At 49.8% G+C, this 24,984-nt stretch overlaps 2 protein-coding genes across 6 annotated transcripts in view; both read right to left on the reverse strand.

Annotated features, from left to right (window-relative positions):
- HOXB3 (homeobox B3) overlaps positions 1–24,984 on the reverse strand; it is a 73,926-nt gene that overhangs the window by 12,347 nt on the left and 36,595 nt on the right. For 2 of the 4 annotated variants that reach the window (XM_063178632.1, XM_063178633.1), the window contains exons 2-3: positions 16,396–16,662; positions 5,539–5,603 (exon numbers count right to left, since the gene is read on the reverse strand). The gene's annotated coding sequence lies outside the window, so the exon portion shown is untranslated. Of the gene's footprint in view, positions 1–5,538; positions 5,604–11,964; positions 12,417–16,395; positions 16,663–24,984 lie in introns of those variants that run through there. The other 2 variants (XM_063178634.1, XM_063178635.1) reach the window with 2 other exon arrangements.
- HOXB4 (homeobox B4) lies at positions 18,476–24,954 on the reverse strand. 2 transcript variants are annotated; one of them, XM_063178639.1, is made up of 3 exons: positions 24,470–24,815; positions 22,338–22,608; positions 18,476–22,025 (listed from the first exon to the last, which is right to left on the reverse strand). In XM_063178639.1, exons 1-3 carry the CDS (start codon positions 24,807–24,809, stop codon positions 21,983–21,985), a joined length of 654 nt encoding a protein of 217 aa, XP_063034709.1. In that variant the 5' UTR covers positions 24,810–24,815; the 3' UTR covers positions 18,476–21,982. The 2 variants fall into 2 exon arrangements, with proteins under 2 accessions (XP_063034709.1, XP_063034708.1); XM_063178638.1 differs by having other exon boundaries at positions 18,476–22,608; positions 24,470–24,954.

Here is a 24,984-nt window from a genome sequence, read left to right on the forward strand (position 1 = left end):
CAAAGCCCCTCCTGGGTTTTCCCCCCAGTGTCGCCTCCTCAAAGTTGGGATTTTCCCGGAGGATTTGGGGCGCTCTGGGGTTTCCTTCTGCTTCCCCTCACTGGAACCTCTGGGTGGGAGCCCTGGGGGACCGTGGGGACATCGGGGGACATCAGCGACACTGGGGAACACCAGGGACCACTGGGGAACCCTGGCGGAGATCAGGAGCCATCAAGAGACACCAGGGGACACCAGGGGACACCAGGGACATCAGAGACATCGGGGGACATTGAGGGACACCAGGGGACACCGGGGGACATTGAGGAACCCAGGGGACACCAGGGACCTCTGGGAGATCACCGGGGGACACGTGCGTCATCAGGGACATTGGGGGACACTGGTGGACATCAGGGACACTGAGGGACACCAGGAGACACTGAGGAAACCAGGAGGACACCCGGAGACATCAAGAGATGCTGAGGGACACCAAGAAGACATTGAGGAACCCCGGGAAACACCGGGGGACCACCAGGTGACACTGGGGATATCAGGGACATTGGGGGACAGCAGGGGACACCGAGGAACCCATGGGGACACTAGAGGACATCAAGGGACAGGGGGACACCAAGGGGACACCAGAGGACATCAAGGGACACCAGGGACACCAAGGGGACACCAGAGACATGGGGGACATTGGGAGACACCAAGGGGACACTGACAAACCCAAGGGACATTCGGGGACACTGAGGAACATCAGGGGACACTGAAGGACACCAGGGGACACCAGGGGACACTGAGGAACCCTGAGGGACATCAGAGAACACTGGGGACAACCAGGGGACCACCAGGTGACACTGGGGACATCAGGGGACATCGGGGGACACCAGGGACACTGAGGTACCCCAGGGCTCATTGAGGAATCCAGAGGACACCAAGGGACACCAAGGGACACCAGGGGACACCAGGGGACACTGAGGAACCCAAGGGACATTGGGAGACACTGAGGAACATCTGGGGCCACTGAGGAACCCAGGGGACACCAGGGGACACCAGAGACGGCCACACTCGCGGTTTTGGGGTCCCTTTGGGGCTGAGCCTGATCCGAGGTCTCTGGGACCCCCCGAACCCAATTCCCCAATTCGGGGCGCTCTGAAGGGTTCGGGCTCGAGGCCGCTCAGAGATTAATTAGCTGCCGTTAATTAACAGCAATAAACACTGGGGGAAACACGAGGCCGTGTCCTGGGAAAGCCTGGATGATTGGCAAAATAATTCTGTATTTTTTTAAATTTCCTGTTCCCAAACGTGCGAGCAGGAGGAGGGAGGGGTTGGATGCGACGCGAGGACACGGCGGCGATTTGGTCCCAAAATCCCCCAAAATTCCCCAAAATGACCCCAAATGAGCGCGCTCGAGACTCAACAATATTAAAAAAACCATTTCAAAAGCCAGGCCCGGATTTCCCACCGCAATTTCGGCATGGAGAGGGGAGGAGGCAAAAAAATGAAAATTAAAAAAAAATCTAATTTAAAAATATTTTCGTTTTGGGACACATCGGGTGGCTTCAATAATCCCTTTTCCGCTGTGGGTGTTGATGGCGTTAATCTGAAATCGTTCCCCTCGCACTCGCGGCTCCGTCCCCGAGCCTTTATTGGGATTATTATTGTTATTATTGTTATTATTGTTATTATTATTGAGTTTTTAATGCGCCGCCCCCGCGGTTTTCCACTCGTGTCTCTGGGGTTTGAAAAATGGGAAAAAAATTCAAATAAAAGGGGAATAGAATTAAAACAAAAGGGGGAAAATCAGAATAAAAAGGAAAAAAACCCCATCCCAAGATAAAAGGGGAAAAAATCGAAATAAAAGGTTAAAAAAGAAGATTTCTGAGTTGGGAGCTCAGCAAACGCTGGCTTTTCCCCAGTTCCTCCCAGGCCGGGAGCGGGGATGGAGAAAAGTGGGGAAAGGAGGAAAAATCGCATTTATTGGAGTGTGGGAGGAGGGAAAACCAGAAACAAACAAACGCGAGGGAGCCGAATAAAGAACGGCTGCGGCGGGGGCGGCTCGTTGTGCTTTGTTTTTCTTGTTGTTTTCCTTTGGTTTTGATCATTTCTAATTTATTCCCTGGCAGCAGAAACTTCCCCCGCCCCTCCTCCCGTTCTTTGGTTGAGTTTGGGGTTTTTTGGGGTTTTTTTGGGGTTTTTTTCTCTATTAATTCTTCTCTGGGGGCGGAGCCGCTCCTCCTCCCGCATCTCAGACCTTTTGATTTTTGGGCAAAAAAGGAGAAATTTCGGGTTTTCCATCCCGCACCCAGCGAGGAGGAGGAGGGCAGAGCAACGAAGGCTCCGGGACCTCGCGAAACCCCGGACAGAAGCAGAGCAGGGGAAGAAATCCAAATTTTTGTTGTTGTTTTTGGTGACAGATCGGAGTTTTTGCCTCGGCCTGACCTTTGCTGGGAGCAGCAATAATTCACCGGTTAATGATCAACCCGGGGAAGCGCTTCGGAGCTGCCTCCCAAAAAATAACACCAAAAAAATTTCCAAAAATCAAAATGAAATTTAAAAAAACGGCCACAAAACACCCCCGTGATGGGGCCACACGGGCACCCAGAAATCCAAGGAATTTTTGGGGATCCTGAGGAATTTGGGGCTCCCGAAAATCCCTGGAGTTTTTAAACGGGCCAGGACTTTGAGACACTCAAAAATCCAGGATTTTTTTGGGGGGGCCCAGGAGTTTTTAGGAGCTCAAATATTTTTGGGGGAACCCAGGATTTTTGGGGCCCCAGGATTTTGGGACACTCAAAAATCCAGGATTTTTGGGGGGTTCTAAGAATTTTTAGGGAGCCCCAGGAATTTTTGAGGGAATTTGGGACGCCCAAAAATCCTCTCCAAGCTCCGCCAGGGGGAAAATTTTAAATTTTTGGGGAATTTTGGGGGGCAGGGATGGGAATCCCCTTCTCCCGTCCCCCTCTCCCATTCCCGCCCCTTTTTCCCCAAATCATCGCTGGAATTCTGCGCCCACGTGACCCAACCACGTCAAGTTTTGGGGTTTTTTGGGTTTTTTCCCCATTTTAGCGAGAATTGGGAATCCCAAGAATTCCCAAAACTCCCCCGGGAGCCGAGCCCCCAACTCCATCCTGGTCTTTTTTCCTTCTCTTTTGATTTTTTAATTATTTTTATTTTCCCTCTAATCTTCATTTTTATCCATTTTCTCTTTGGCGCAAACGGGGGACCGGCAGCGCCAGGCACGGCTCGCAAATGCAGGGGGATAAAACCAGAATTTGGGATCAGGAAAAAGAAAAAATTGGGGTTTCTTTCTGCCCCCCAAATCCTGAGGATGTCCCAGGCACAGAGGAGGCGGTTCCCGTTTTCCCCCCCTTTTTTCCCCGTTTTTCCCCCTTTTTCCCCGTTTTTGCCCGTATTTTTTTCCTATTTTTTAATCCCATCCTACCACTCAAAAAGACAAAAAAAAAAAAAAAAAAAAAAAAAAAAAAAAAAAAAAGAAGAGAAAAAGAAAATAGGGAAAAAAAATGAAGATTCAAAGCTTTTCTCCTCCGAGCTTTTCCCGGGGCCGTTTTTGTGAGGAAAGGAGGAATTCGGTGAATTTGATTTTTCCTTGCAGGAATCCCCGCCCGGATCCCGGAATGAACGACACGTGAAAAGCTGAATTTCCTTTTCACCTCAAAAAGATTTAAAAATCCGCAGAAAGAAGCAAAAGCGGCGCCAAGAAATTCGATTTTTCCACTCTGGGACGGTTTCAGGGCCAGGATTTCTCCGCATCCCAAAACTGCCCCAAAACCACCGCGCCCGGCTCCTTTTGGGGTTAAAATTCGCTTTTTTTTGTTGTTCTGGGCATCCTCATCAGCACTTCAAAGGGCCCGGGTTAATTTTTAATGGGAGGGATTTGGGAGTGGGGGCACCGAAGGGGTTAAATCCCATTCCTGCCAAAATCCGGGAGAAAATTCCCAAAATATCCAATCCCGGCACCCCCAGGAACCCTGGAACAACGCACGGGGGGGAAAATCCCAAATAAATTCAATTTTCGGTGCTCAAACCCTCAAAATAAAGAAATCTGGAGGAGCTGAGCTCCCTCCTCGAATCGCGAATAAAATTCGGATTTTTTGGGGGGGAGAGCGGAAGAAAAACCGGCTTAGAAAGGCGGGGAAATAAATCAAACAAATCCCCGAAAATTGCGCTGTCCCAAAAGAGCGGGAGCGGCCCCGAATCCGCCCGGCTGAAGATCAGAAATGTCCATTAATATCAATTGACTTCAGCGCAAACTTTGCTTCTTCATGGAGCGGGTGATTTATGATAAAATCAATTAAATTACGGCCACTTAGGGGCTGCGGTTTCTCCTCGGGTTTCATCCGCCAGCGCATCGAGAGCTCGGTTAAAAAAAAAATAAAATAAATAAAAGAAATAAATTAAAAATTCGAGTTTGGCTGGAGGAGGATGGGGGAATTGCGAAGCTGGAGAGATTTGCAGAGAATAAAATAATAAAATAATCATAATAATCATAATAAAAATAAAGAAATTAAAAAGGGAGAAAAGCAGAAAAGGCGCTGCTGGAGCTGCTGCCAATTCAGCTTTTGGCCCTGGGAAATCCGAGCCCAAAACTTCCCCGATTTCCCGAGGAATGAGGAATTTTCGGAGCTGGCAGCGCCTCCGGAGGGAGAGGAGCCAGAGCAGAGCGGAGAGCACAAAAATATTGAAATTTCCACCCATCCAAACTTTGCCGCTTTCATTCCATTTTCTGGGTTATTTTTATCTTTTTCCGCACCGTACAAAGGATTTTTCTGTCTCCATTTAAATCCTGGGGCAGGAGGGACGGGGATTTTTATTTTTATTTTTATTTTTTATTTTTCCCGAGACAGAAATTCGGAGCAGAAATCCCCAAAAATGAAACCTGCGCTGTTCCCACGCCCTCCCCGCCAGGTCTGGGGGCGTTTCCCCCACACATTTCTCAAATCGGAGCTTTTTAAGCCAAAAAATCGGAATTTTCAGGAGCCTCAAGCCCCGAACTGGGGAAGGAGAAGGAGCGCGAACATCCAGATGTTCGTGGGGCACATCTGGCCCAGGAAAAACGCGCTCCAGCTTGGGAAAATCCCCTTTTTTCTAGTTTTTTCTCCTTTTTTTTTTTCTTTGTAATTAGGGTTTGCTCCGAGTAAACAAAAAACTTGGTGGGGCCATAAATCACCGGGCCGAGCGTTCTGCGCTTTCACAGCCGCTTTTCCAAAGGGTTTTATGGCTTTTTTTTTGTTTTATTTTTGGCCTTTTTTTCCTTTTCAAACCACACAGAAGTGAGAAATCTTTACCAAATGCGTCCCAGGGAAAAAAAAAAAAGGAAAAATAAAAGAACTTTTTCGGGGGGAAAAAGGAGCTGGATTTATTTTTTTGCTCCTCTTCCTCCGAGGCATCGGAGTTAATTCGAGGCTCCCGGTGCAGCCTTGTCAGAGCGTTCGGAGCAATTAATTAATTAATTAATCACAGCTCCGGCCCTGGCTGCTTTTATTTATTTTATTTTATTTTATTTATTTATTTATTTATTTATCTTTTTGAACTTCTTACCTGCGAGACTCCGGGGCTCCGAGGAGGAGGAGGAAAAGCCGGCTCGGGGTGCGGAGGATTCTTCGCTGGAGCAGGAAAATTAAGAAGAATCTCATTTATTTCATCTCGGTCGCCTTGGGATATTTGTGGGTTTTTTTGTTTTTTTGGTTTTTTTCCTCAAAGACGCTTTGAATTATTTTTTAATTTTTGGGGGTTTTTTTGACTTGGTGGGTTCGGACAGAACGGATTGGAGGTGGAGAAAAAATTTAAAATTCGTGAAAAAACCTCAAATTGTGGCAGGGATGGGGATGAGGTGCGAGCGTTTGTTCTGCTCTGGGAAAAAAAAAAACAGAAAAACGGGGGGAAAACTCCCAAAAAAACCCCAAAAATGCCGGGATCTGCACAGAAAGCTGTTTCTCTTTATGAAGACTTTAAAATGTTGCAAGAGGGAGGAACAGTGAGTGACAAGGGGAGCTGCGGAGAGGGAACCAAAGGGATTCCGCTGCTCGGAGCCGGGCGGGATTGGCAGCGCTGAAATGGATTCCATATGGCCGGGAAAAGTCAAAAAACCCCAAAGAGAGCGGGAGAGGGACGGGACAGGGCAGGGAGGGGGGAGTTAAAGTTCTTTAACCCAGCGCGTTTTGGGGTTTCTTTCACCCCGCGGTGAATCCCGGGGTTCAATCCCCATTTCCGGGGGGGTTTTGGGACTTTTTGGGAGCCCCGAATCCAGGCTGGTTTTAGCGTGGAGTGAGGTCAGAGCGGGGAGAGGGAATTCAGAGCTGGGAGCGGGTCCTGCTCCCCAAAACACGCCGGGAACTGGGGGGGAACATCTGCACCCTAAAAACACCACCCCAAAACTGGGGGGAACCTCCCCATCCTAAAAGCAGCACCCCAAAACTGGTGGGACATCCCCATCCTGAAAACACCACCCCAAAACCGGGGGGAACGTCCCCATCCTAAAAGCAGCACCCCAAACCCACCGGGCGATGGGGAGAGGGGCTGGGGGGAAACATCCCCATCCTGAAAACACCACCCCAAAACTGGGGGGACCATCCCCATCCTGAAAACACCACCCCAAAACTGGGGGGACCATCCCCATCCTGAAAACACCACCCCAAAACTGGGGGGACCATCCCCATTCTGAAAACACCACCCCAAAACTGGGGGGACCATCCCCATCCTGAAATCAGCACCCCAGACCCACCGGGGCTTGGGGAGAGGGACTGGGAGGGGTCCCGGCCCTGGTGCCCCCGTCCCAAAAGCAGCACCCGAAAACTGGGGAGAACATCCTCATCCCAAAAGCAGCACCCCACAACTGGGGGGAGGGAACATCCCCATCCTGAAAACACCACCCCAAAACTGGGGGAGGAACCTCACCATCCTGAAAGCCGCACCCCAAACTGTGGGGAACCTCCCCATCCTAAGAACACCACCCCAAAAGTAGGGGGGACCATCCCCATCCCAAAAGCAGCACCCCCAAACGCACCGGGGAATGGAGAGAGGGGCTCGGAGTGGGTACCCCCGTGCCCCCATCCCAAAAGCAGCACCCCAAAGCTGGGAGGGAACGTTCCCATCCTGAAAACACCACCCCAAAACGAGGGGGGGACCATCCCCATCCCAAAAGCAGCACCCCCAAACGCACCGGGGGATGGACAGAGGGGCCCGGAGGGGCTCCCGGGGGAGTCCCGGCCCCGGCGCCCCCATCCCAAATGCAGCACCCCAAAACTGGTGGCAACTTCCTCATCCCAAAAGCAGCACCCCACAACTGGGGGGAAACATCCCCAGAACTGTGGGGGAACCTTCCCATCCCAAAAGCAGCACCCCCAAACGCACCGGGGGATGGGCAGAGGGGCCCGGAGGGGGTCCCGGGGGGGTCCCCGCCCCGGCGCCCCCATCCCGGCCCGGGGCGCTCCGTTGCCATCACCGGCGGAATTCCCGAACGTTCCCCGAGCTCCGAGCGCTCCGCCGGGACGGCCCCGATGGGCTCCGCACCCGAACGGAGCCGCGAGCGGGGATTTCTCCTTAACCCCTCCCCTCTGATCTGCGCTCAAAAACAAAGGAGGAAAAGGGAAAAAAAAAAAAAGGAGAAAAAAAAAAAAAAAAAAGGAGCGAAATCGCCACCCTCGGCTCTGATTTATCGCCTCGCTTTTCATCTCGGGATGGCTGCGAGCAGGGAAGTGTCGGAACGCCCTTGTTGCCTTTTATTCCTCTCGTGTCTCCCCCTTTTCCCTCCTCCCCGCGCCGCCAAAAAAAAAAAAAAAAGAGGAGAAAACTTCAAAGCGAACCCGAACCCTCCCCAAAGCCGCTCCCGAAGTTCTCGAGTTTTTCCCTTTTGTCTCCGCTCGTGTTGGCCTCGGGTTTGCAGAATAAAAACCGGAGCGGCCGCGGCTGATCCCGGGGCGGTGCTGCGGGGCTTGGAACTCATCAAACCACATAAAACACATAAACACATAAAAAACCACATCGCAAACAGGGGGGGAGCAGCTTCTGCCCCGCGCCCACACCTCGAATTTCCGCCTTATTTTATTTTAATTTTTTGGGTTTGTTTTTTTTTTTTTTTTTTTTTTTTTTTTGCTCGTCTCGGGGTGTTTTTTGGCTTTGCTGTGAAATAAGCCTCCCCTGCCGGCCGCAATAAATCCCGAATTAAGGTTTCGCGTTTTCACGGCGTTAATCGCTTCCTTTGGGGCAGGATCGGGGCAAGGGGGGAGCGGAGGCGCTGACGGAGCGGGACCGTCCGCGGAGCTGCCAGCCCGGCAGAAAGGGCCGGTGGCCCGGGAATCGATGAAATCCCGCTCGCTCGAGCCGCTCGAAATGGCCAATTATCCCCCCCCGCCGCCTCCCCGGGGTTTGATCGGCCGTGCTGAGGGAAAAAAGGAGGTTTTAGTGAGTTCATCAAGGAAAAGATGGGGCAGGGAGGGGGTTTGGGGGGTCTGGGGGGTTTGGGGAGATGCTGAGGGGGGACGGAGCTCCCTGAGCCAAACCAGCCCTGTCCTGGCGGCACCAGCGCGGAAAATTCGGGGTTTTGGAGCTGGTGGAAGCGAGACAGAGCCCTGAGGGTGTGAGGAACAGCCAGGAGAGGTCAAAAAACCCCCCAAAAAATCTTCTGGTGGGGTTTTGTGTCACCCAAACCCCTCCCGGGCCTGGACTCGTCCCGAAGGGGAAGGACCGGGAGTGGGGCTGTGCCTTCCTGGGTCTGGGGTCCCTTCCTGGGTCTGGGGTCTCCTCCCGGCTCTAGGTCTGGGGTCCATTGCTGTCTTTGAGTCTGGGGTCTCCACCACATTCGGGGTCCCATTATGGCTCTGGGTCCCGTTCTGGGTTTGGGGTCCCCTCCTGACTCTGGGTCTGGGGTCTCCTTCCTGTCTTTGAGTCTGGAGTCTCCTCCCGGTTTTCAGTCCCATTCTGGGTCTGGGGTCGCCTCCTGATTCGGGATGCCGTTATGGGTCTGGGGTCCCTTCCTGTCTCTGGGTCTCAGGTCCCCTCCCGGTTCGGGGTCTGGGGTCCCCTCCCGGTTCGGGGTCTGGGGTCCCTTTCTGTCTTTAGGTCTGGGGTCTCCTCCCGATTCTCGGTCCCATTCTGGGTCTGGGGTCCCCTCCTGATTCGGGGTCCCGTTCTGGGTCTGGGGTCGCTTCCTGGAGTCTCCTCCCAGTTTTCGGTCCCATTCTGGTTCTGGGGTCCCTTCTCTATTCGGGGTCCCGTTATGGGTCTGGGGTCCCTCCCGGTTCGGGGTCCCATTCTGGTTCTGGGGTCCCCTCCCAGCTCTGGGTCCCGTTATGGGTCTGGGGTCCCTCCCGGTTGGGCGTCTCTGCAAGGCTCAATCTTTCCAGCTTTCCCCTGAATTTTCGGGCTCCTGACCCTGTTCTGGGGGGTCCCCCCGGCTCTGGGGGATCCGCGGGGTTCTCCTGAGGCTCTGAGCCCCCAAATCGGGGCTGGGGTCGTGTCGGGGTCCCGGGTCCCCCAGGCCTCCCCCTCCCCCGGTTATTGGGGGGCACAAACGGGGGGGCTGCACCGGGGCTGAACCGACCCCCTCCTCCATTTAACGGGTTTGGGGGCTCCGGGCTGGATCCCCCTTCCTGGGCCCACTTGTCACCCTCAAAGTCCCAAACCCAGAGGGGAAAAAATTAATAATTATTAAAAAAAAATTTAAAAATTATTATTGTATTTTTTAAAGCAACAAACCAGATAAACCACTAGGGAAAAAATAAACCACAGAGGGAAAAAATTAAAAATCATTATTAAAAATTAAAAATTAATATTATTTTTTTTAAATGCAGCAAAATCAGATAAACCGCAGGGGGGAAAATAAACTACAGAGGGAAAAATTTAAAAATTATTATTAAATTTTTTTTTTTTTTAAAGCAACAAAATCAAATAAACCACAGGGGAAAAATAAACCACAGAGGGGAAATATTTAAAATTATTATTATTTTTAAAAATGCAACAAAATAAAAAAAAAATAAAGAAGAGGGGAGTGGGGAGGGGGTCTGCACGCACTGAAAACCGAGGGCAGGAATGAACCCGGGGCTGTGACAGGAGCGGCGCCGCGTCCCTGGGTGTCCCTGAATATTTCATGGGAATCCGTGAAGGTTTTCCTGTGTCAGACGGAGCCAAACAGCCGCGGCCGCCGAGCAGAGCGCGGGGGGAGCAAAACGCCCAATTCTCACCCCGACATTTCATCTCCGCTCCTGCTGTCACTTTTATTGACTCCTCGCATGTCGGAGCTTGTAAAATATTAAAAAAAAAACCTCCCGAAAACATAAAAACGAGCGCTGCCGTTTCCTGCCCGCCCTTTCAACGCTCCCGCCCGGGAGCCCCGGGAGGGGAGGGGAGGGCGGCGCTGCCTCGGAGCCCGCGGAGCGCACGGGATGCGCGGGGGATGCGCGGGGGATGCGCGGGGGATGAGAACAGGATGAGCACAGGATGCGCGCGGGATGTGCGGGAGATGAGCACAGGATGCGCGCGGGATGCGCGGGGGATGCGCGGGAGATGAGCACAGGATGCGCGCGGGATGCGCGGGAGATGCGCGGGAGATGCGCGCAGGATGCGCTACCTCTTTTCGGGACACAAATCTCGTCCCAGCGCTTTCCCCGCGGTGTTTGACTGCAGGGAGCTGCTCCCGACCCGTTTTTGCCGATTTTAACCCCATTTCTGGGCGCTTTTCCCCGCGGTGTTTGGGGAGCAGCTCCCAACCCGATTTTGCCGATTTTAACCCCATTTCTGGGCGCTTTTCCCCGCGGTGTTTGGGGAGCAGCTCCCGACCCGATTTTGCCGATTTTAACCCCATTTCTGGGCGCTTTTCCCCGCGGTGTTTGGGGAGCAGCTCCCGACCCGATTTTGCTGGTTTTTAACCCAATTTTTGGGCGCTTTGCCCGAGGTGAAGCCCTGAAGGGAAACGCGACCCTCGGGGCGCTCCGTCCAACTTTGATCCTGCGCATCCTCAACCCCTCCATTCCAGCCTGAGCGAGAGCCCAAAAATCCCAGGAAAATCCTGGAAAAGCTCCGGGAAAATCCCGGAAAAGCTCCGGAATGCCCCAAAAGGAGCTGATGCCCCTCGCTGTCCCCCCGATTTTGGGGACAATCCGCCCCTGTTGGGGTCACTCGGCAGCGCCCCGAGTTGTCCCTATTGTTCTGGGAGAGCCCCCTCTCAGCCCCGCTTTGGTTTAAAAAAATAAAATAATATTTTAAAATAAAATTATTTCATTTAATTCCCATTTGTCAATGCGTAAATTCAACATTCCGGGGTAAAATCGGCGGGGCAACCTGCGCGGCAGGGCTGGGGAGGGGGAAAGGGGAGAAAATGAGCTCTGGGTGATAAAGGGACGCGGCCGCGCCGTAATTTTGATTTTAAGGTCGCGCTCTTTGCCGAGCTTCGCACGCCAAACGAGGCGTTCCCGCTCTCCCCCAAATTTATACAAATCTCTCTTTAATTGGCAATCACAGACGCCGTAATTTAAGACCCCCGGCTCCGGAGCTTTCATATTAGCGCTGATCTATGACTGCAAACCGCCCGAAATAATCAGCTCCAGGGAGCGGGGCGAGGGGAGAGATCCCCGCTCGCGAACATCAGCGCTCGCCCATCATCTTCGCCCCGGCGATGATTTATCTCGGCCCGGGCCATAAACAACGCGGCTCCCCGTCCCAAACACGCGCACAACGGCAGCCGCGCCGCCGCTGACATGTTTATTGTCATAAATCAACAAAAGAGGGGGGAAAAAATAAAAAAAAAATTAAAAAAAAAAAAATAAAAGAGAGGAGAGGTTGCGAGGAGAGAGAGAGAGAGAGAAAAAACCTCCCCCCCAAAAAAAACCCATCAATGAAAATGCCTCGGCGAGCGGAGAGGAATGGGAGGAAATGGAGCCGGGGCGATTTGTCACGTTTTACGACAATAACATTAATAACAAACAATAAATTTACATGGACGCGCGGACGCGGGGAGCCCCCGCTACTCACAGCGATCCGGCCCTCGGCGCTGCCCGGGATTGTTTTACCGCGGCTCCGCTCCCCTCTCGCCTCCTCTCGCTCCTTTCTCTCTTTTTATTAATTTTTTTTTTTTTTCGCCCCCCTCTCTCGGTGCTTTAAAGGACACTCGGATTTCGCGTCAGGCTCGGGGAGACCGCGGCCGCGATTTTCCTGACGAATACATATCTATTCTGCAAGCTCGGCATTAATTATTTAATGAGCCACGTGATGAGGGGGAAGGGGGAAGGGGGTCCCTCCGTTCCGCACTCGCAGGACCACTCTGACCTTCCACCGGAACAGCGTTTTTTTTCTAAAAAAAAGAACTTTCCAACGCAGCGCCGCTCGATTCTCTGTTAAACACCGTGATTTTGGGTCATTTCCCCACCCCGAGAGCGCACAAACCCTTTCCTAAACCCTTCCTGGAGCTTGGCTTTGCTCAGCCAGAGAAAACCCCGATTTTCCCCGATTTTTAGTATTTTCCCCCCGATTTTTATAATTTTTCCCCGATTTTTAATTTTTCCCCCCGATTTTTAATTTCCCCCCCCCTCTGCGCACGCCGAGATTTTGATCACAACCGTTCTGGAGCCCAAAGCAGCCGAGAATATTTATTTCTAATATTTATTTCTAATATTTATTTCTAATATTTATTTCTAATATTTATTTCTAATATTTTTTATTTCTAATATTTATTTCTATTTTTAAAGGGCTCGCAGCTCCCCCTCACTCCCAGGCCTGCCCGCTGTTATTATTCGGCCTGGAGTTTATTGTATTACAGAGGGGAGGAAGGGAAAAAAAGAGGGAAAAAAAATCAAATTTTGAGGCTGAGGAGCTGCCGAGAGAGAGGATCTTGGGAAATAAATAAAAATAAAGAGACAGAGAGGGAGAGAGCAACAAAGGGAAGCGCAGGAAAGGAGCAGGAGCCGGGGGAGGGGAGGGATCCCCCCAAAATTGGCACCGAGCTGAGGCCGAAATCCTCGAAAGCCCCAAAAATCCCCAATTCCTCCGAGCACCCCCAAATTCCCGGCTCCCAAACCCCTGCGGGGTAAAGCCCGGGGGGAGCGAAAATTAAGCGCGAAAACAAAGAATTAAAGGCGAAAATAGAGAATTTAAATGGGAAAATGAAGAATTTAAAGGCTAAAAAAGCGGATTTTGGGTTCGCTGGAAGCCGAACGGGCCGGGCTCGGGTTCCAGCAGCCCTTGGTGATTTCTGCGTGGATTTTATGGAGTGCAGGGCTGGGAGGGATAAAAAATCGGATTTAAAAGGGCTGGGGGGGCTCCAGAGAGCGGAAACCCCGAGGGGAGAGCGAATTTCAGGAGAAACTCGGGACAATTCAAAAAAACGCAACTTTCACTTCGTAAAAACTTCTGCTTTTCTTTTTTTCCCCCTCTCTTTCTTTTTTTCCCCCTCTCTTTCTTATTTTTCCCCTCTTTTTCTTTTCTTTCCCCTTTTTTTCGCTCATAACGGGGCAAACTCATTTAAAAAGAGAAAAGAACAGCAACAAAAGGGAGCGGATCCAGCGCAGGCACAAACGGAGCGCAGAACCCCCCACCCGGCATTTTTGGGGCTGTTTAATACCAAAGAAAACCCCCCCAAAAAAAGCAGAAAACCCCCTTATTTTAAATTTGGCGATTTTTGTTTTGTTTAGTTTTTCGAACCCCCTCGGTTCAAAGGCTGGCGAAGGCGGCCGAGCCCTCGGAGGTGCCGCGATCAAAAGGCGTCGCCTTTGTGAGGACGGAATGAGTTTATCCCGCCCGTGATTTACGGCGGCGGCCGCGCCGCTCTTATTGCGCCTCATAAATCTGTCAGCGGCGCTGGGAAAGCGCCGAGCGCCTTTCGGGGGACGCGGAGCCAGCCCGGGACAGCGCCACCCCCTCCGCGACACCGTCCCCGTGTCCCCAGCGCCCCCCGAGCCCCCCCAGAGCCGCACTGTGCAGAATACATTGAATTTTCCGGGATTTTTCACCGCGTCCTTACAGCCCCTGCTGCCCGCTGGGGATGGGCTCCGAGGTTTCCTCATGAAATCCTCATTTTTGGGTCCAATTTGGGGATTTGGGGCCCAATTTGGGGATGTTTGGGTGGATTTTGGGACGAATCTGGGGATGTTTGGGTGGATTTTTGCTCTAATTTGGGGATTTTGGTGGGATTTTTTGGTCCAGTTTGGGGATTTTTGACCCAATTTGGGGATGTTTGGAGGTGGTTTTGCTCCAATTTGGGGATCAATCTGGGATTATGGACCAAATTTAAGGATCTTTGGGTGGATTTTTGCTCCAATTTGGGGATCTTCGGAGGGATTATTTTGTCTAATTTGGGCAACTTTGAGGGATTTTTTGCTCCAATTTTGGGGGTATTTGGGTGGTTTTTGCTCCAGTTTTGGGGGGGGGGGGGGTCTATGCGGGCGTTATGTTGCCTAATTTTAAGATCTTTGAGGGGATTTTTTTGTCCAGTTTTGGGATTTTCGAGGGGATCCTTTTGCTCCAATTTCCCCATCTTTGGGTGGGTTTTTTCTCCAGTTCGGGGATTTTTGGTTGATTTTTTTTTTTTTTTGCCCAATTTTTGGGCAGGGATAACAAAGAGCTCCGGCTGGATTTGGGGTGACCGGGGGGGTCCCGGGGATCCCCGCGCTGGCAGCGGGAGGAGGAGGAGGAGGAGGAGGAGGAAGAGGAGGAGGAGGAGGAGGAGGAGCGGGAGGAGCACAGGGACTCTGCAAACAAAGGAATTTCTGAAATCAGAGATCAGACCAGGCCAGGCCGCGGCTCCTCTGCTCCTCGGGCTTTACATTTGAAATTTTTTCCCCCAAAAAATTTAAATTTGTGCGGCCAACCCCACTCCCATCCCCCAAAACCCCTCTCCCGACACAAAACAAGGCACAAAAAATCCGATTTTTACACAACAAAACCACGCGAGAAACCCCGTTAGGCCCGGAAAGATTAAACCGCGAGAAAACAGAAATAAAGCAAATTTTAGGATTTTTTTCCCCCCATTTTTCGCTCCCTCCCCGCTGGTCGCCCAGGCCCGGCTTTGCTGGGCTGGGGGTTGAGCTCAGTGTCCGGCCTGGGGCAGGTCAAGGGTTCCGAGGTCACTCGCGGGCTGTAAAACCCGGGCTAATGGGCCAGAAAAGTGAACTCTGCGTGACCCCGGCCCGGCCGCGCTGCCCCGGCTCCGATTTCCTCATTTCCCACAGAAATCCGCGGGCACGGCTGAAACCCCGGCGGGAAACGGCCCCGGCACGGCCTAAACCCGGCTTGAAACGGGCTTAAAAAGGGGTTAAAACGGGCTTGAAACGGGGTTGAAACGGGCTTAAAAAGGGGTTAAAACGGGCTTGAAACGGGCTTGAAACGGGCTTAAAATGGGCTTGAAACGGGCTTAAAACGGGTTTTAAACGGGCATGAAACGGGCTTAAAACGCGCTTAAAACGGGCTTAAAACGGGGGTGTTCCTGGGACGGTTTAAATCGGGAATAGTCAGAATTTTTGGGACAGTTTAAATTGGGAATGTTCAGAGTTCCTGGGACAGTTTAAACCCGGAATATTCCCAGTTCCTGGGAAAGTTTAAGCTGGAAATGTTCGAATTTCCTGGGACTGTTTAACCCTGGGAATATTCCCAGTTCCTGGGACAGTTTAAACTGGAAACGTTCCCAATTCCTAGGACATTTTAACCCGTGAATGTTCCCAGTTCCTCGAAGAGCTTGACCAGGGAATATTCCCGGTTCCTGGGACAGTTTAACCCGGGAATGCTCTCAGTTCCCGGGACAGTTTAAACTGGGAATGTTCGAATTTCCTGGGACTGTTTAACCTGGGAAAGTTCCCAGTTCCTCGAAGAGTTTAAACTGGGAATGTTCCCAGTTCCTCGAAGAGTTTAACCCAAGAATATTCCCAGTTCCTGGGGCAATTTAAACTGGAAATATTCCAAGTTTATGGAACAGTTAAACCCGGGAAGATTCACATTTCCTGGGACAGTTTAAGCCCAGAATGTTCCCAGTTCCCGGGACATTTGGAACCAGGAATACTCGCCTTTCCCGGGACAGTGTAACCCGGGAATATTCGCATTTCCCGGGACACTCAGAGGCCGCTCCACCAAACCCTCCCCAAACCGTCCCGTGAGAGATTTAACTGGGGAAAAAAACGGGAAAAAACCAAATTTTGAGCATAAACCCCCAGATCTCCACCCGGACCCACCACCTGGAGCTCCCGCAGCAAACCCCAACCACGCCCAGCCCCAAACCGAGACAGAATTTAAATAAAAACCCCGAACTCCTCCAAGACCCGCCCCAAAAACGGAGGGAAAAGGGAAAACCCCACACGAGAGCTCGCGGGGAGCTTCTCCTTGCACTTCCACCGGTTAAAAACTCCTTTTTTCCTCTGATTTTCCCCAGATTTGTGTCAGAACCCGGTCCCAAAGTCCCTCCGAGAGCGGCTCCGTTACCTGCTGCGCTCCCAAATCCTTTTTGCATCGCCCTCATGCTCGGGGTGGCTCCTTCCGAACCGACAGGGGAGGGGGGGCCGCAGGAAATTTGGCTTTTCTCCCCCCAAAAAAGAGAATCTTTCACCTCTGGGGCGCGGGTTTTATTACCGGCAATATTTCTATTATTATTATTATTACTATTAATAATTCTAATTCTCATTGGTGGCCCCGAAGGTTTCTTGGAGGAGTCCGGGGGATTTTTGCCGCCAGACGGTCTGCGGAGATTTGCTGTTGAATAACAATGGGAAAAGGGATAAGTATTTAAAGAAAAGAAGTGATTAATGATTTTCTGTATAATTCTCGCATTTTTCTTGCCTTCTGTCCGCTCCTAATGGCTGTGAACTTTTGGGTCCTATAGAAATCTCCTTTTCTCCCCCTTCCATCCCATTCACGCTCCCCAGCTTTGATTTGCCCCCACAGACCCCGCATTCCTGCCAGCATATGCTGCTGCTCTTTTTTCATTTCCCCCCCCCCCTTTTTTTTTGGGTTTAAAACACACATTTTTGGCCATTCTTAGGAGCCCCCTCTCGAAACTCGCACCCTCTTCCCAAGCAGATCAAAGGGAGGAGCAGCGGAATAAAAATGCAGCAGCGGCCAAACAAACCGCCCCAAACCTGGCGGAACTCGGATAAAATACAGCCCTTGCCAGGAAAATAAATAAAGAAAAGAAAGAAACGTGCGAGTTGCGCTGTCGCCACCTCTTAAACCGCGAGAATTAAACCAAAATCCGGCCATAAATCCGATTTTTTCCTTTTGTTTTACATCACACCGAGCAGAGCCTGCACCATGTGACCGCGCGAATATTATTTATTTTAAAGCATTAAAAAGAAAAAAAAAAAATAAAAAAAAGGTTTTGTGTGAATGGGGGGCAGAGGAAATTTTGGGGAGAAACAATTTTATTCCCACAAGGTGCGGGGTGAGCTCCTGCAGCCGGGGCAGAGATTTGAAATATCCCAGCCCTGTTTTGTCTCGGGATAAACTGGGGCCGGAATTTGGGTCCTGATTGGGCTTTTGGGAGGATTCCGTGAATATTGAACAAACCTTTAAAAAATTATTATTATTACTATTATCACTATTATTGCTGTTATTACTATTCTTATCTTTATTATTTTTATTATCATCATTATTTTTATTATTTTATTTTTATTTAATTTATTTTATTTTTAAGTTTATTTTTATTTTTAAATTTTATTATATTTATATTTATAGTTTCATTTTATTTATATATAGACATTTATATATCCATTTATAGCTACATTTTCTATTTATAGCTCTCTATATTTATATTTACACTTTATATTTATACCTCTACTTATCGCTACCCTTACACCCACCCTTACACATATATTTATACTTAAATCTATATCTAACACATTTTTATTCCTATTATCGTCATTATTTCAGCCCTTTCCCTGAGCTGCCTCCACCCCCTTGGAGGACAATAAATTTTTCTTTTTTTCTCCGTTCCTAACCCAGAACCGCGCCGGTTTTTTTGTGTTTCTTTTTTTTTTTTTTTTTTTTTTTTTTTCCTCTCGATCCTTTCGTACCCGAAAAAGAAAATGAAAATTAATACAAGAGCTGCGGCTGACAAAAGGAGCCATTTGTCTTCTTGATTATCTATTTGCTTGTCAGGCCCTGAGCTATGGCAGGAGCGGCTCCTTTTGTGCACCCCAAACCCACCCAGAACCCCCCGAACATCTGGGCCCAAATTGGACTCATTAATGCATTAACTACCCCGGAGAAGGAGGGATTTCAAACAAAAAAATAATTTGAAAAAATAGAAATAAATAAAAGCCAAAAGATCTCAGGAGAAATCGGAGGCAGCAAAGCGTTAATGAGCGGCCGTGTTCGGGCTGGGGCGCGGAAAAAGAGAATTAATCTGCGCTTTGAACAAATAAATCATCATATCTGGGGCTTAGCGCTACTTAGAGCTGCTCAAACATCTTTTGTTTTCATTAGGGGGCTGCGGGCTGCGCCGCTGACAACAAAAAAACGCGAAAAAAAAATCATCAAAATTACAAATAAACCGATTGTTCGCGGCTCGAGATAAATATATTTATTTTTCCACGCCATAAATAACCCCAGTCCGGCCTCGCCCCCCCAAGAACCACGCAGGGGCAGGTTTGGGATCAGAATTTATTTCTGAGCGGCGTTTTTGGGGTTTTGGGGGATTTCCAGGTAAATCCGGACACCCCCGAGGACAAAGGGGACAGAGGGGACCGGGGGGGGGGTCGGGACCGCCCCTCCCCAGACCCGAAATTCACATTTTCAGCCCCAAACCGGGGCAGGGAGGAGCTTTGGGGCGCTCCCAGTTCATCCCAGTTCATCCCAGTTCATCCCAGTTCATCCCAGTTCCCCTTCCCTCCCCACCCCCCTCACTCGCAATGAACCTGCTGGGGTTGAAAAAAACCCCAAAAAATAAAAAAAAAGGGTTTGATCCCACTCCATTCTCTTGCTTTCTTTGTCCAACACCTCCTTGACTCAATTCCCATTTTTAATTTTTTTTTTCTCTCGGTATCACAAAGTTCTCAACTCCCCGGAGGAGATTTGGCGGTTTTTGTTGAGTTTTTGGGGTTTTTTTTGGTTTTTTTGTGTCTCCAATTTCCAATTTGTGTCTCCAAAGAGACAACGGGGCAGAAACTTCGGGGTTGGGAAGAAAGAAATGAGGGGGAGAGAAAATTGATAAAGAAAATGGAAAAAAGGGGAAAAAAGAGAGAAAAAAGGAAAATAAAGAAAGAAAACAAAGGGGGGGAAAGGAAAAATGGGGAAAAATAGAAAGGGGAAAGAGATAGCGGGGAAGAAGGAGGGAGGAAGAAAATTGGTGAAGAAAACTTTTTAAAAGGGGAAAAAGGAAAAAAACAACCCAAATAAAAACAAAGGGGAAAAGGGAAAAAGAAGGGGAAAATGGACAAGAATATTTTCAAGAAGATGGGGAAAAGGGGGGGGGAAAGAGAAAGAAAATAAACCAAGAAAAGAAGAGAATAAAAGGGGGTGAAAAAGAAGATAAAATGAAAAAAAATTAGAGAGGGAAAAAGGAGGCAAAAAAGGGGAAAATGAGGGGGAAAAAAAAAAAAAAGGAGAAAAAAAAAAGGCAAAAAAGGGGGTGGCGTAGAAAATGCAGTTGTGGGGAAGGAGCTGAGGCTCATTTATTAAAGCGGGCGCTGCTGTCGGGGTAATAGCAGACATAAGGTCCATCCTTTGTACGGGAGAGTAAACATGACAAATGGGGCCGAGCTCGGCGTGATTAAAGATGAAACAAGGATCCATCTCAGGCAAATCCCAAAAAAAATCCTGCTCCGGCCTCCCCTTCCCCGGCAGCCCCGGCTTTGTGCTCAGCTGCGCCCAGCGCCGGCCCCGCACTTCGAATCGGGGTAAAAATGAGCAAAATTCAAATTATTGGTGGGAATAACCAGCACCCGCCACTCCCCGTGGGTCAAATGGTGTAAAAATTATCAAAATTCAAATTATTGGTGGGAATAACCAGCACCCGCCACTCCCTGTGGTTCAAATGGCACAAAAATGATCAAAATTCAAATTATTGGTGGGAATAACCAGCACCCGACCTTCCCCAGGGGTCAACTCAGTGTTAAAAATTATAAAACTCAAATTATTGGTGGGAATAACCACCACCCGCCTGTCCCCGTGGTTAAAATCGGCATCAAAATGATCAAAATTCAAATTATTGGTGGGAATAACCAGCGCCCGCCCGTCCCAATGGTTGAAATAAAAATTAAAATTAAAATTATTGGCCATAAATAATGAGCACCCTGTCAGTTCCCGCTGTTCAGATCAGTGTAAGAAATGATAAAAATTAAAATTATCGCGTTTCCCGCTCTGCACTCGCACGAGTTCACACCCCAAACACGCACACGCATCCGTGGGGGCAGTTGTGGGGCAGTGGCCGGTCTGTGGGATCAGGTTTGGGATCCTCCTTGTGGGATCGGCCTTTGGGATCCTCCTCTTTGTGGGATCAGGTTTGGGATCCGTCTTGAGGGATTTGACTTTGGGATCCTCCTTATGGGATCGGCCTTTGGGATCCTCCTCTGTGTGGGATCTGGGTTTGGGATCCTCCTCCTTGTGGGATTAGAGTTTGGGATCCTCCTGTAGGATCTGCCTTTTGGATCCTCCTTGTGGGATCAGCCTTTGGGATCCTCCTCCTTGTTGAGTTTGGGATCCTCCTCCTTGTAGGATCTGTGGTTGGGATCCTCCTCCTTGAGGGATCTGCCTTTGGGATCATCCTTGAGGTATTTGAGTTTGAGATCCTCCTCTTTGTGGGATCTGAGCTTGGGATCCTCCCTGTAGGATCTGGCTTTGGGATTCTCCTCCTCGTAGGATCTGTGTTTGGGATCCTCCTTGTGGGATCTGCCTTTGTGATCACCCTTGAGTTATTTAAGTTTGGGATCCTCCTCTTCGTGGGATTTGAGTTTGGGATCCTCCCTGTAGGATCTGGCTTTGGGTTCCTCCCTGTGGGACCGGCATTGGGGATCCTCCTCCTTGGGGGATGTGGCCTTGGGATCCTCCTTGTGGGATGCAACTTTGGGATCCTCCTCCTTGTGGGATTTGAGTTTGTGATCCTCTTCCTTGTGGGATTTGAGTTTGTGATCCTCCTCCCTGAGGGATCTGCTTTCAGGATCTTCCTCCTTGTGGGATGTAACTTTGGGATCTTCCTCAAGGGATCTGCCTTTGGGATCCTCCTTGAGGGATGTGACTTTGGGTTCCTCCTCCCTGTAGGATCTGGGGTTGGGATCCTCCCTGTAGGATCTGCCTTTGGGATCCTCTCTTTGGGATCTGCAGGGATCAGGAGGAGGAGCTGACCCGATCTTGGTGCTGGGTAACGAAGAGCAGCCCAATCTTTAACCATGGATCAAACAATTATTAAATAATGATAAAAATTAAAATTATCCCATTTCCCTCTCTGCATTCACACGAGTTCACACCCCAAACAAGCACACACATCCATGGCGGCAGTTATGGGGCCGCAGCCGGTCTGTGGGATCGGGTTTGGGATCCTCCTCCTTGTGGGATTTGAGTTTGGGATCCTCCTTGTGGGATCTGCCTTTGGGATCATCCTCGAAGGATTTGAGTTTGGGCTCCTCCTCCTCCTTGAGGGATCTGCCTTTGGGATCCTCCTTGAGGGACCTTGGTTTGGGATCCTCCTCCTGGAGGGATCTGCCTTTGGGATCCTCCTTGAGATATTTGAATTTGGGATCCTTCTCCTTGTGGGATCTGCCTTTGGGATCCTCCCTGTAGGATCTGCGTTTGAGATCCTGCTCCTTGTGGGATGTAACTTTGGGATCCTCCCTGTAGGATCTGCCTTTGGGATCCTCCTCCATGTAGGATCTATCTTTGGGATCCTCCCTGTGGGATCTGCAGGGATCAGGAGGAGGAGCTGACCCGATCTCGGTGTTGGGTAACAAAGAGCACCCCTGCCTTTCCCCACGGTTCAAATAATAATTAAAATAATGATAAAAATGAAAATGATCACATTTCCCTTCCTGCACTCACGCGAGTTCACACCCCAAACACGCACACGCATCCATGGGGGCGGTTATAGGGTGACCGCTGGTCCGTGGGATCGGGTTTGGGATCCTTGTTGGATCTGGGTTTGGGATCCTCCTCCTTGAGGGATGTGACCTTGGGATCCTCCTTGAGGGATCTGCATTTGGGATCCTCCTTGTGGGATCTGCCTTTGGGATCCTTGTTGGATCTGACTTTGGGATCCTCCTTGAGCGATGTGACTTTGGGCTCCTCCTCCTCCTTGTGGGATCTGTCTTTGGGCTCCTCCTCCTCCCTGTAGGATCTGGCTTTGGGCTCCTCCTTGCGGGATCTGCCTTTGGGATCCTCCTTGTGGGATTTGCGTTTGGGCTCCTCCTCCTCCCTGTGGGATCTGCGTTTGGGATCCTCCCTGCGGGGCCTGCGGGGCGCTGGACGAGGAGGAGCTGGACCTGACCTTGGTGTTGGGCAATTTGTGATCCTTCTTCCACTTCATCCTGCGGTTCTGGAACCAGATCTTGATCTGGCGCTCGCTGAGGCTCAGGGCGTGCGCGATCTCCAGGCGCCGGCGCCGCGTCAGGTACCGGTTGTAGTGGAACTCCTTCTCCAGTTCCAGAACTTGCTGCCGCGTGTACGCCGTGCGCGAGCGCTTCGCCTCCCCGCCGCACAAACCGGGGTTCACTGCCGGGCCGCGGGGGGAAAAAAGGGGGGAAAAAGGTGTGAGAATATTAAAAATAAAATGGGGGCAGGTATGTGAAAATATTTTAAAGTGGGACAATGTGAAAATGTAGAAAATGGGGGGGAAATATATTGAAATACAAAAAAAAAAAAAAGGGGGGGAAAGATGTGAAAATATTAAAAAATAAAAGGGAAAATATGTGAAAATATTAAAAAATAACCAGGAAGGAAATATGTGGAAATACAAAAAATGGAGGGGGGGGGGGGAAATATGTGAAAATACCAAAAAATGGTGGAGGGATATGAAAATATAGAAAAGTGGGGGGGAAGATGGGGAAGTATTTAAAAATTGGGGGGGGGGAATGTGGAAATATAGAAAAATGGGGAAAGATGTGGAAATACCAAAAATTGGGGGGGAAATATGTGAAAGCATAGAAAAATTGAGGAGGATGTGAAAATATAGAAAAATGGGGGGAAGATGTGGAAATACCAAAAAATGTGGGGAGAAATATGTGAAAATATAAAAAAATGGGGGGGGGAAATATGTTGAAATTCCAAAAAAGGAGGGAATGTGAAAATATTAAAAAAGGGGGAAATATTAAAAAAAAAAAGGGGAAAAAAGTGAAAATACACAAATAAAGGAGGAAATATTTGGAAATGTGAAAGAATTGGGGGGGAGAATGTGAAAACATGAGGAAAAGAAAAGGAAGAACATGTTAAAACACACAAAAAAGGGGAGGGGGAAAGATGTGAAAGCGTGAAAAAAAAAAGGAGAGAAAATGTGAAAACACACAAAAGAAAGGGAAAAAAGATGTTAAAACACACAAAAAAGGAAAAAAAAACGAGGGGAAAATATAACAAGAAAGAAAAAAAAGAAGGGAAAACACACAGAGAAAAGGGGGAAGTATAAGGGGTAAATAAATGAAAAAAGGAGGAAAAATAAGAAGAGCAGAATTACCAATCTGTTCCTATAAAGGGGTCTTTCCCCCTCAAAAAAATCAGAAGAAAAAAAAAAAAAAAAAAAAAAAGCGTCACAGATTCTTTGTAAGGGGAGATTTGCTTAAAAAAAAAAAAAAAAAAAAAAGGGAATCGTTCTAAAAATGCCCCCAGCGCCGAGGTGCAAATGTGCACCTCTTGGTGGACGCGGATTCCTGACTGAAGGTTTTTCCGAGGCCCCCCAGACGCGATTCCCGTGCCCTGCGAGGGTGGAAATTCGCATTTGTGCGCTCGCAGCTCTGCCGGAGCAGCCCGGAATTATCCCCAAAAGTTCCCCCTGCGCGCTGGGAAAGGGGCGAGAGCGGGGGCTGCGGGTTGGGAAATGCCTCCCTTGAAAAAAAGTAAATAGAAAAGAGAAAAAAAAAGGGGAAAAAGGAGGGGAGGGAAAGAGAAGGAAAAAAAGGGAGGAAAGAAAAGGGAGGGGGAAAAAAAACCCGAGGGAAAAAAAAGAAAAGAGGGCAGGGGAGGGGAAAACAGTAAAACTTTACTCAATCCGCCACTTAAATACAAATTACCAAAACATAAAACTTCACTTAGGAAGATTCAACAGCCATAAAAAAAAAAAAAAAAAAAAAAAAAAAAAAAAAAAAAAAAAAAAGACGGGAAAAAAAAGTAAAAAAAAAAAAAAAAAAGCAAAGTAGCCTGGAAGAAACTGGAGGAGGATGGTAACAGAGACTTCAAAGGCACATGGCCAAGCAGAGCAATAAAAATTTATGGAGGATGTAATTATAGCGCTCTGCAAAGCGGCGCTCGTAAATCTCCGCCGGGCGCTCCTTTCACAAGTGCCGCACAGGCTTTTCCGCGGGCCCGCGAGGTGCTACTCCGGCTATAAAGCGAAGCCCTTTTCCCCTTTTCTCCCCGCACTCACCCGAGCTTACGTGGACTTTTTTCATCCAGGGGTAAAGCACGGGCTCGGCGGGGCCGCGGCTGCAGGCGGGGGGCGGGCTGGGGCTGCGCGGCCGCGGCTCGGCGGCGCCTCCTCCGCGGGGCTGCGCGGAGCCCGGGCACGGCGCGTACGGCTGCTCCGCGCAGGCGGCCCGCGGCCCGGGCCGGTACATCGCCTCGTCATGGTGGAACGGAGCGTCCCGGTGCCTCTGGTAGTACTCCGGCGAGTGACTGGGAAGGTAATCGCTGTGGGAATATTCCTCGCAGGGTGGGAACTTGGGGTCCACGTAGTTGGAGTTGATCAGGAACGAGCTCATGGCCATTAATTTCTTGGGGGTTTAGCGCGCGCGCGGGGGGGGGAAGGAAAACAATTATATCTGTGTATGTCTATATATATATATATATATATATATGTGTGTGTGTGTATCTGCCTCTCTCTCCTCTGTCTCTTTCTCCGCTTAAAATTTATTCGTGCGCCCCCCACCCGCCCGCCCGCCC

Source organism: Melospiza melodia, chromosome 30 (assembly GCF_035770615.1).
Source record: "Melospiza melodia melodia isolate bMelMel2 chromosome 30, bMelMel2.pri, whole genome shotgun sequence".
NCBI lineage: Eukaryota > Metazoa > Chordata > Aves > Passeriformes > Passerellidae > Melospiza > Melospiza melodia.

Bases quoted from the DNA above. Each gene is read 5' to 3' on its own strand.
- HOXB4 (XM_063178638.1), bottom strand. From the start codon at position 24,809: ATGGCCATGAGCTCGTTCCTGATCAACTCCAACTACGTGGACCCCAAG. The intron at 22,609-24,469 runs GTGAGTGCGGGG...GCGGCCCGGCAG, and splicing joins AAAAGTCCACGTAAGCTCGG to TGAACCCCGGTTTGTGCGGC.